At 36.5% G+C, this 10,878-nt stretch overlaps 1 protein-coding gene across 1 annotated transcript; it reads right to left on the bottom strand.

Moving 5' to 3' along the window:
* Positions 1-1,311: 1,311 nt before the first annotated feature.
* Positions 1,312-10,650, bottom strand: LOC132643581 (nuclear transcription factor Y subunit A-1-like). The gene is made up of 6 exons (XM_060360042.1): positions 10,493-10,650; positions 7,332-7,625; positions 4,212-4,327; positions 4,025-4,093; positions 2,763-2,927; positions 1,312-2,040 (listed from the first exon to the last, which is right to left on the bottom strand). The coding sequence occupies exons 2-6, from the start codon at positions 7,585-7,587 to the stop codon at positions 1,744-1,746; spliced, it is 903 nt and encodes a 300-aa protein (XP_060216025.1). The 5' UTR covers positions 7,588-7,625; positions 10,493-10,650; the 3' UTR covers positions 1,312-1,743.
* Between the last annotated feature and the right edge of the window lie 228 nt (positions 10,651-10,878).

Below are 10,878 nucleotides of genomic sequence, written 5' to 3'. Positions count from 1 at the left end.
TTATGTTACAACCACTTGATGGACCCACAACCACCATCTTTCGTTGTAACCACCATTGTTGCCAATCATTGCAAACAACTGTTACCACCACTAGCCACCATTGTAATTATCACCACCGTCCGCCATTATCACAACAACCATCAATCACCATTGTATATCGTCAACCACCATTAGCATCACTATCATCCACCACAAGTCGCCACTATCAACTACTACTGCCAGCCACGATCACCACTAGTACTACCAACCTTACCATTAGCCAACATCATCCTCAATTAGCACCCTGAACCACCATCGTAGCCACCACCACCACTAAACCCCATATAATTTTTTAATTCATTTTGTTGATATTTATTAGATTAATTTAGTACTTTAATGAATTTTATATTTATTAATTTTGTAAATAAAAACAAGATTTATACATTCAGATTTTAAAATTAAAAAACAAATAGTTTTGATACAAAATCTTAATATTCAAATGTGTATTCAAAGTGAAATCATATATCTATATCTTAATGCATATTTTAATACTCAAATATGTATTCAGATTAATACATCTTAAATCTTGATAAAATAAAAATAAAAATAATCAGGCCTCAAGACTCCCGACATATTTGCATATCCAATCACCTCACCTTTCTTTGTTGGTTAAACAATTCTTTCTAAAAAAAATCATTTTTTTGCGCGGATTACCCTTCATTTGGGGTGGCCTTTAATTTTTGTCCCACAAATTGGTGGTCTTTAATATTTGCCCTTTGCTTAACATCCAGATGTTCAGGATTCAAAACCATGCTCAGTCAAAAAAAAAAATCGCAATGCATAAGTTGGGATTCGCATGGCAGAAGTTAAGACCCAACTTATGCCTTAATGCATTAGTTTGTCAAGCCAAACTTTTACCCAAAATTAGGCCTTAAGCTGCCTTAAGGCTTTACCTTAAGGCAGAGGGTCGCAAAATTTCAGCAATTTTTTTTTTCGCCGTAAGGCAGAGTTTGAAATCCAACTTATGCCTTACAAACTTCTTAAATTTTTGACTAAGCATGAATCCGAACCCGGAATCAAGGGACTTTTAGCAAAGGCCAAAAATTAAAGACCACTGATTTGAGGGACAAAAATTAAAGACCACCCCCACTGACGGACAATCCTGCAAATTGCCCAAAAAAAATTCAACGCTCAAAGGCTGTCCTCTGTATAATACCAATTAAGCTTATATGTATCATATGTACTGAACCTCTTTGCGCACTTTAATCTTGAGAACGAAAATTAAACCCTAAAAGAAAAAGGAAAACCAAAGATAAATAGACATCTTGGAGCTCTTCACCTCAAATCTGCCATTTTATCCTACTGTATCTTTGATGACAGATCATCATCATATCTAAACAAACCAAACTCAGAAATTTTTGCAACAATTAAGAAACGAGATAACAAAGTATACAAAACCAACCTCCTCTTTACATGGTTTCCTAAACTACAATAACTGGCCAACCATAAGCTTACTGAACAACTTTCTAATCCTACTTCTAGTTCATCTCTTTGTACAAAAGGGAAGTAGACTTCCAAGCAATGCAACACTGCCAAAGCTCGTTGCCTCTATTGCTCCCGTTAACACTAAAGTAAAAGCCAAGAATGAATTGCCGCCCAGCTTGAAAAAGCCAAGAACTGAAACAATAACTGTAAAACTTTCTGTCCTTACTCGAGCCTCTCATTGCAGTGCAAGAGCTGGTTTAGACACAAGCGTTTCCCCAATTACTTGCCAGAAGGACCTCCTTCCCTGCTTTCAGCAGACTGGTACTCGTCTTTTGATTCTTGAAAGCTACTCTGATTTCCATAACTGCTACCGTTTGAATAAGAATGCTGGAGCTCGGCCAACCTTCCATTTTCATGCCTCCTTTGAGCATCAGCAGCATTGAACTGCAAAGGTTCAGAACCTGATGAACTCACAGAGCCAGCACCCTTAGAAGCATCTGTCTTTTTGGCAAAACGTCCTCCCGAGGCCCTTGCCCTCCTCAGTGCATGCTGATGTCGAGACTCGTGAAGATATGGCTGTAACATTAGGGAAGGAGATTATCAAACTTCAGAAATGACTACTAATGACATACCATTATGTACGACATAAGGGACCTACTAAAATTACGTATATCAAGCCTGAAAGTTGTGTCAATCCATTCTTCCCGGCTCCCAGTATTGTTACTTCCCAATATTGTCATAGCAAGGATACTACTAATAGTATTTTTGCTAAACTACTAGCACAAGGCTTCCTTTTCAATGAATTGCAAACTCATGCAACAGCTGGAATAGGAAAAGTAGAAGGAAATAGCAGCCAACAATGAACAAAACTACTGCGTCTCACGTTTTATTTAAAAAAACAGCGAATAAAGGTAGGCGCAGATAGCCTGCCTTATTTTAAAAAACTGCTATAAACTATTTACTTTGCTTGAAAGAAAGAAAATCATCAGTTCTTTCACCTCCCTCAAATGAAATATAAAATACTTCATACGGCAGAGTTTCATTACATGCACACTGCTTAATCTGTCAGATTAGATGAAATCCATTCAGTGCTTAAGATAAATCTGCCTTTTCACCAATTGGAATAGGTACAAGCACTTTGCCAAAGTTCCATATACACTTTGCCAAAGTTCCATATATATCTTCAGAACACTGATTACATGTGGTAAGGCTGGTAAAATGGTGCCAAATGAATTCCGGACAATGAGAAGCAAAGAGAAAATTAAAAGAGTGGCCCCATGAGAGGGGCACGTACTAACCTTTCTAGCTTTTATCTGTTTCTTTTCAAGTTCTGCTTTAGCGCGTGACTGTCTTCGCTGCAGGATCCTTCGATATTGCTTAGCATTAACATAAACAGGTTCTTGAGCCATTTCTTGTGGCAAGGGCATCCTTGCATAGTGCATATCCAGTACATGAGGAGGAACCTGAAAAGTGCAACAGTCAGTAAGGACCTCAAAAGAAAAATATTGCCATAGACTAGAGCTAAGACTAAATAATCTGAGCTCATGAGCCTGTCGAGTTTGCCCACCAACAAGATAAGACCTAAGCACAACTGACATAATGATATCTTTCCATGTCACGTTTCACTTGTTTTTACATGTTCTATTTTGTTCTTTCAATAAACATGGAGCAGAATGGATATTGGAGAATTCATTTCGCCAACCACAATATGTTGTGCAATGTAAAAACAGGTGATAATGCAGAATGCTTTGTACAGAATGCTTAATATGAACCAATGGTTTTACAAGGGATTCTCAACTGTAACCATAGGAGTAGAGCCATTCATTGAGCAAAGACCAAGCAAGAGCCTTTATTACTTCCATGAGATTCAGCTTTCTATATTGGAATGACAGCAACCCGTTTATAGCAATGATTTTCATATGAAATGTCACGTCTAATTATTAGGATGGGATGTGGCCCTGTAAAGAAGTGCTATATAGCTCACAGTTAACTAAGTTGTTTGACTTAAAGATGGTATCAAAACCTTGCCAACCCATCTTCACCTTAGACATCTCTCTTCTTTTCTAGATTTCCCCTTCTGGCCAAAATTACAAGCTCCCTTTATTAAACCATTTCCTGCTGCTAGTGCCACTTAAATTTCTTAGATTTCTTATATCATGAGATTGAACTTGGGTTAAATCTTTCTCGATAGTTCTGTTGGAACTTTAACTGAAGGCACTTAAACTATGGCGTCTACAATATCCAATAATGGTGCTGGAATTGTGCATCCATAGCACCATTTCAGTGATATACAGCTTTGGACCTAAGAATTCCACAAGAAATGGGTCATCCAAGTCCTCCTGAATAATAATGGTGAAAGTAATACACTTCAAAATATACTCCAAGGCAGTAAAGCACAAGGTCAGACCAAGTAGCTGAGAAGGTGAGTGTTTCTACAGCATCGCTAAATTGACAAGAAGCTAGTAGAGGCTCAAGAGACGATACCTTTCACTTTGAAGAGCTTAGAAAATACACGAATTAAGACATGAAATTGACTAAGAAAATCAAACAATGTGCATACCAAAGGCTGGCCAAACGCTGTCATCATCCCACCATAATATGGATCAACATATGGGTTTGGAGCACAAGCCTGGTTGTCGATCAAACAGAATCACTTTCACATTAGCCATATGACATTATTAACCAAATAACTCAACAACTATGATAACTATAACAGATCTCAAAACCCATAAAAGGGTCAAACATACAATAGAGTGCCCAACAAGTTCAAGCTGTTGGGGCTGTGCTAGGCTGCCATCAAGTCTGGGAGGTATGGTCGGCCCAGCTGGCTGAAAATTCTGATCCACCTTTGCATAACTCCCATCTGATCTTGAAAATAGATCTCATTAGCACTAGTCACGTAATCCATACACTATGGAATTAGTTGCGGACATAATATAAATGGATAAAAGTATTCCCTTTTTAAAATTTTGAACTTTTAGATGGGGCGGTTCCTATGTTGCAGATACAGTTAAGGGTGGCTGACACAGGCAGGTCTAGTGGTCGGCTTTTCTTCATCTCATAAATTTTAGGATTCATCAACATGGATAGGAGTACCGGTATGGCTGATAAATGTGTAAATATGGTATGTACATACATACTTACTCCATATATACATATGTACATAATTAGTTACTTAGAAGGGCCAGAGTAACCCAGTTTTCAATTATTATTTTTTTGGTTAAAACCCAATTTTTATTAGTATGTTGAATAAGCTTTATTTTTAAGTCAAGTGGTAAAAGCTGGCAAATTATTTTTTTCTTCTAGATCTTGCTTAGGCTTACACTTATTTATGACCTTATTAGATTAATAAGTCTATTCATCACTTTTTAGAAGCCCGATCCACCTGCAACTAGCAAGAAACCCCTAACATCCACTTTTCACAGTTATTGGTTACTCCGACCAGCAATGAGCAAGGAAATCTCTAAGTTTGTTCATCACTTTTTAGAAGCCCAATCCATCTGGAACTAGCAAGAAACCCCTAACATCCACTTTTCAAAGTTATTGGTTACTCCGACCAGCAATAAGCAAGGAAATCCTAGCCGCACTACTTCGTTGCTTCAAACTTTCTGTCAACCTGCTGGCCTTCTTTACCTAAGTTCGAAAGGAGTGGTTTCATAAATCTATTTTTGCTTGATAGACGAAGAAAACAAACGGCTTTTGTTCTTCATAATATGTGATAGTTTCTGTAAAATATATATCCATCGTTTCCCTTTTCCTTCTCTGTGTTCTGTGTGCTGCCTCTTATTCTCGTTCTCTGTTTCACCTTCCTTGATCAATAAAACCCCAAAGAATGTTGATTGAATCCATACCAATTCCCCCGACGTACCGGTGTCAACACGACACTAGTCGCCAGCGAAAATTGAAGGACCCGTGCAACAGAGGATGGATGGTTTACACAGATTATTGGAATTTACAGTCATGAGAAAGTATATTTTTTGAAATCAGTGCGCTACAGTTAACTCAAACCAATATGACACCTTTCTTCCCCCAACTGTGAAGAAGCCAAAAAATCAAAAGTTGAAAAAGGAAGACACTATGACAAAGGCTAACAGGAAAATGGAGCGGGCTTGAGATCCTTGAACAAAAATGCCATCAAGACTAAAAAGTCCACAAACCACAGATGACTAACATACAACACTTCAATAACGAATAAATGCCTCCAAGAAGAGGAAACTATTTCTAAAGTAAAGACATACATTATCCATTTGAAAGGCCAAACGGGATACAAATTAATCCACAGAATACTTTCTATCAACTAACATGTCCTGAAGGGCGTTGGCATCCAATAGGCATTGTCCGCAGTGCATGTTCAGATCACTTATATACTGCCTATCACTACCTTCCAACAGGATTTGTTAACTCATTGCTGAAGGTCGTAACTGTTAAAAGCATAGACTTAGAGTTGCACTAGATTTCCCACAAAACTGAATATTTCGTCCTCCTATTGCGAAGCAAAATATACAGTTTTTCTTCTCAACCCATACATCCTTATTGACAGCATATAGATGGTCAACTGAAAAGCTTATCACACACACTCAAGACATTCAGCTACGAAAGTCAATACGATTTACAAGAATTTTCTGGTAGCATGAAAAACCATCCACCTCCTCCTCCTTCAACAACTTACTAGAGCTTTCCGATAGTATGAAGAGCAGAAATCCTCACCTATTCCTCCTTAATCAGACAGAGAAAAGCTTGTGGAACAAAAGACAAGTTTGAAGAGAGAGTGACAAGTGACTATGGCTAGGGTTTCTTTACTTGGTGGAAGTGACTGTCTAGGATTCAGATGCTGGGGTTTCTTTGCTAGTTGCATATGGGCTAGGCTTTTAGAAAGAGATTGAACAAACATATCTAGGGACATGTAAAGTTCATTTTTGGGCTATAAAGAATCATAGGCCACAAGCAAAGTTCATCTTCTAGCTCTAGTTATAAGCAAGACGTAAGACACCAAAATAAGTCGCACCAGTATTCAACCGCTTAACATAAAGATAAGCTTATTCAGCATTAATAAAAATGGATTTTAACAAAATATTAGCAGAAAATTTGTTAAATTTAGCACTTCTGAATAACTAATTGTTGACAGAAACTATTGTTATATATTCTATTATATTTACACATTTATTAGCAGTTTTCTGGTACTTGTACCCGTACTCCATTCCATACTCTCAAATACCAGAATTTATGTAATGACAAATCCGACCTCTAGATCTTCACCCGTATCAATTGCTCGCAACCAAGCAACATAGGTTTTTCTTATGGGAGAGTTTTAACCAACTGGCAACTACTATTTGATTACTTGTTCTATTCTAAATCACTAAGAAAAAGACAAAAGACTCCACAAGGAAGTTAATTTTCAGGCACTTCCCTTTCCTGGCAACCACATGATACTAAAGTAACAATGAGGTTGCTATTCAGAAAATGGATTAAGCGATACATTTTTTATTTTTTTTTGAACAGTTGACATTTCTATTTTTCTATTATGAACAGAGAAATACACCAATAGTGTACTTCAATAGTAATTACAAGTAGTAGTCACAAAAGCAAAACCTACCACCTATTCCTTCATAAGCTATCTAAAACCTACCACCTATTCCTTCATAAGTAGTCAATTAAGCGATACAATTTTGGGAAGACAACAGAGGACAATTACTTATTACTTCTCACAAAAGGTAAAGATAACAAAAAGTTCTTTTTAAAAGAAAAGGAGAAAAGGACAGAAGTTTTATAAAACAAACCAATCACTAAAGACAGACCTTCTCTCTATATAAAAGATCATGATTGATTTATCATTAGGCATTAGCAAACATTAAAATTTGAAGAGATACCTGCATGCAAAGGTACAATACTTTGCGATTTTTCAGGGGCATCATCATCTTCCTCACTGATTCCACCATCAGACTGTGATTGTCCATCCGCAGATTGTTCCAATGATGACGAATCTGATGCATTTTCCCGCATCAACCCAGGGGAAACAGGATTATAACCAGCACTGTTCCACCAAGGTTCAGGATATACAGTGGAACGTGCACCATTAAAAGCATTGGTTTCCTCCTGATTTGTGCTTTTGGAATTTGATGGCATGCTGCTGTAGCTTTACTCGCAGAGTTCCGCAAAGTGTCCTGATTGCACAGACAAGTAACCAGTTCAGAATACCAACTTCAGGAATTTATTTAAAGAGGAGCACTTCCATATGCAGTTCCAGCTACTCAAAACAATACATTCAGATGTCTTCTAAATCCACACTTCAACGGAGGATACTACATGGGATTTGCTGACTAGCATTTAACAATCATGGCCTTCATTTTCACTCGGGAAAAAAAAGCACTTTGATCTTTTCAAGTCTTCTGTTAAGTGATATACGTACATCTTTTAGTAAGGATAAAACCGAAAGTATAAGAACTGAACGTACAGCAACAACAAGAACAATAACGCTTCCATCCCAAGCATAATGAACCGACAGTAGTTTACTAAATCGAATAAACAGAAGAAAGTAAGAACTTTGCTCTCCAATATATCAGTTTCACAACAATTCCAGTCTACGGTAACTTCACTTCGAGCCATAAAGTAGGCAAAATTACAGAAAGCTAAAGCAGACCCTTAAAGCACCTTTACAAATTTAAGTGGAGGTATTATTTTATGTAGCACATTGCAGAATACTCTCTTCATAAAATATAACACCCCACTCCCTCCCGGAAAGAAAAAAGAGAGAGAGAGAATGTAAAGACGAAACAACTTCTCCAATGCATAGACACAAACCAGATTTTTTTATTCCCTCAAATCTTGGATGCAAGAACCTAAGACAACCATCATGCTTGAATTCGTAGCATACCATGGCCCAAAAAAAAACACAAAAAAATGCAAAGTGCTTCCACTAGTACATGAGCTACTTAAGTTACTAGAACTACGAGGAACCTCAGCAAACTTCAATCAATTGACATAGAAGAAAAAAGATGCCATTTTATCTTAACTAGTGGAGTTTGAACCAGCTTGCTTACAGATCGGCTATTACATGAGTACCTACTACCTCCCACCAGTGTAGCTACCAGGTAACTTACCCACCACCAAGGCTTAGGTGAATAGGAAAAAGTCACCTAGCGTGTTGTCTCTTGTCCCTGTTGAGATTTGAAATGTCCCCATAGTTATCATCTCATTTCATCGGCTCTTTTTTTTTTTTTTGATTAAGCACCGGGTGTCCGGGTCTCTTTGAGCCCCGACTAATCCCGGGGGTGCACAGGCCCTCGGCAAGGAGTTTCCCGCAAGTGCACCACGGGTAATTCAGGGTTTTACCCCAGTCCGATGGCCCTCAGAAATTGCTTGCACCCAGTGGGTTTCGAACAATCTCATTTCATCGGCTCTTAGACCCTCAAACAATTTAATCATGGCAATTTCACCGAAGGGAAAATAAAAAATAAAATCAAAACCCCTCCACCCCAGTCCTCCCAGCAAATCCCATCCCAGCTCCAAATACAACGTTGTTAGAGGCTCATTTGAGGAGCGCTTGGACCTTGAAGCTACGTGAATTTCCGACTGGACGCTTCACCTCGCTTAAGCAACACATTTAGTTCAAGTTTGATTCACTAAGGTGTGTGCCTCATCACCCACGAACCCTATCTTCAAAATAGTGGTACTAGACAATATATCTTGGCAAGGAGACATATTAACTGTCAAAGAAACATTTTTAACAAATTTTATTATTTATTAAAAAAGAAATTTTAAAAATCTAATACAAGACTAGTCATCTAACCTGAATTAGAAACTTACTAACTTAACCTTCAAATCTAAATCAAATGGTTTTGAACTTACTTTACATGCTTTATTCAACATATTTCACTTACTAATAATTAACTTTCTTCACACAGTAGTTGCTCGTGTTTGTAGTTACTTTTTATTGCAGTACATGTTCGTGCTTGTGCATTTATGAAACTATTTTTCTTCATCGCGCATTTCTTTATTAAACGCACTTTAATTGCAATTAAAAGTCCCAACGAGCTTTCAACGCTTTTCTACACTGCTTGCAAAGAAGATCAGATTTCCAACTAGTAAACAACAAGTTGCCCCTATTGACAGAATTATCACATATCTCACTTGTCATAACAAATCACACACCTCATACCAAAGTTCAAGAATTGTGTATACTAAGAGCTGCTTTGTGCACTATATATACACATCAAAGTGCAATAAGGATTATTTTTTTGCTTTATCTATAGAAATTCAAGATTAGAGCACCCTAATATCCCCAACAGACCATGATCAAAAATGGATTAGAATAAAATAAACCCACAAAATTCTAACACAACCCCATGTTCAAATACATAAAGATATTACCTTTTTTCAAGAATTTAGAATTATTCATTTAAACCAAATCTCCAGACTGAAAAATCAAAAAAGGGAATACAGCCAAACCATAGATTCTAACACAAATTCACATATCAAAAACACACAAAAATTGTGCCTTCTCAAGAAATTAGAAGTACCAATTTAACAAAAAGCTCCACAATGAAAAATCAAAAAAGGGAATACAGAAAAACCATAGATAGAACACAACTTCACATATCAAAAACACATAAAATTGTAAACTTTCTGAGAAATTAGAATTACCCTTTTCAAGAAAAAGCTCAAAAATGAAAATCAAACAGAGAATAAGAAAAACCATGGATTCCAACACAGACAGATATCAACAAACACATAAAAATTGTGCCTTTTTGAAGAAATTAAGAATTACCCATTTCATAAAATAAAATAAAAAACTGAAATCTTGATAATTGAGTATTAGAAAAAAAAAAAAAAAAAACATAAAGATTGTGCTTTTTTGAAGAAATTAACAATTACCCATTTCATAAAAAAGCTGAACTCTTGATAATTGAAGATTTAAAAAAAAAAAAAAACATAAAGATTGTGCTTTTTTAAAGAAATTAACAATTACCCATTTCTTGAAAAAGCTCAAATCTTGAGAAGTTTGATGAACAAAAAATAAAAAGAAACTTACCTGTATAAGGAATGAGAGAGAATAGAGAGAAACTGAAGAGTGATTAGTGATTGGTAAAAGACATAAGCCCTACAATTGTGGGTAGAGAAAAAGAAGAGGGGAAAATTAAGCAGTCAATGAGTTTTTTTTTTTTTTTTTGTTTCTAAGTGTGACAAAATTTATTATGGATAAAATTGTGATATATTTAGGATGTAATGTAAAGTGATGATGCAAACAGATGAAAGTGTTGCATGTGAAATCTACAGAGTTGATAGAGTCACATGTGGAAACATCTAGAATTACCTCACATCTATACATGTCCAAATCCAAAAGGTTATAGGTTTCGTTTTCCTATTTCTTCTGCTTTTTTAATTTTGTTATAATAAAATAGAGAAAAAGAATCAAAT

Source organism: Lycium barbarum, chromosome 6 (genome assembly GCF_019175385.1).
Source record: "Lycium barbarum isolate Lr01 chromosome 6, ASM1917538v2, whole genome shotgun sequence".
NCBI classification, from domain to species: Eukaryota; Viridiplantae; Streptophyta; class Magnoliopsida; order Solanales; family Solanaceae; genus Lycium; species Lycium barbarum.
The sequence above is the reverse complement of the archived record's forward strand: the minus strand, read 5'-3'. Positions and strand labels throughout refer to the sequence as shown.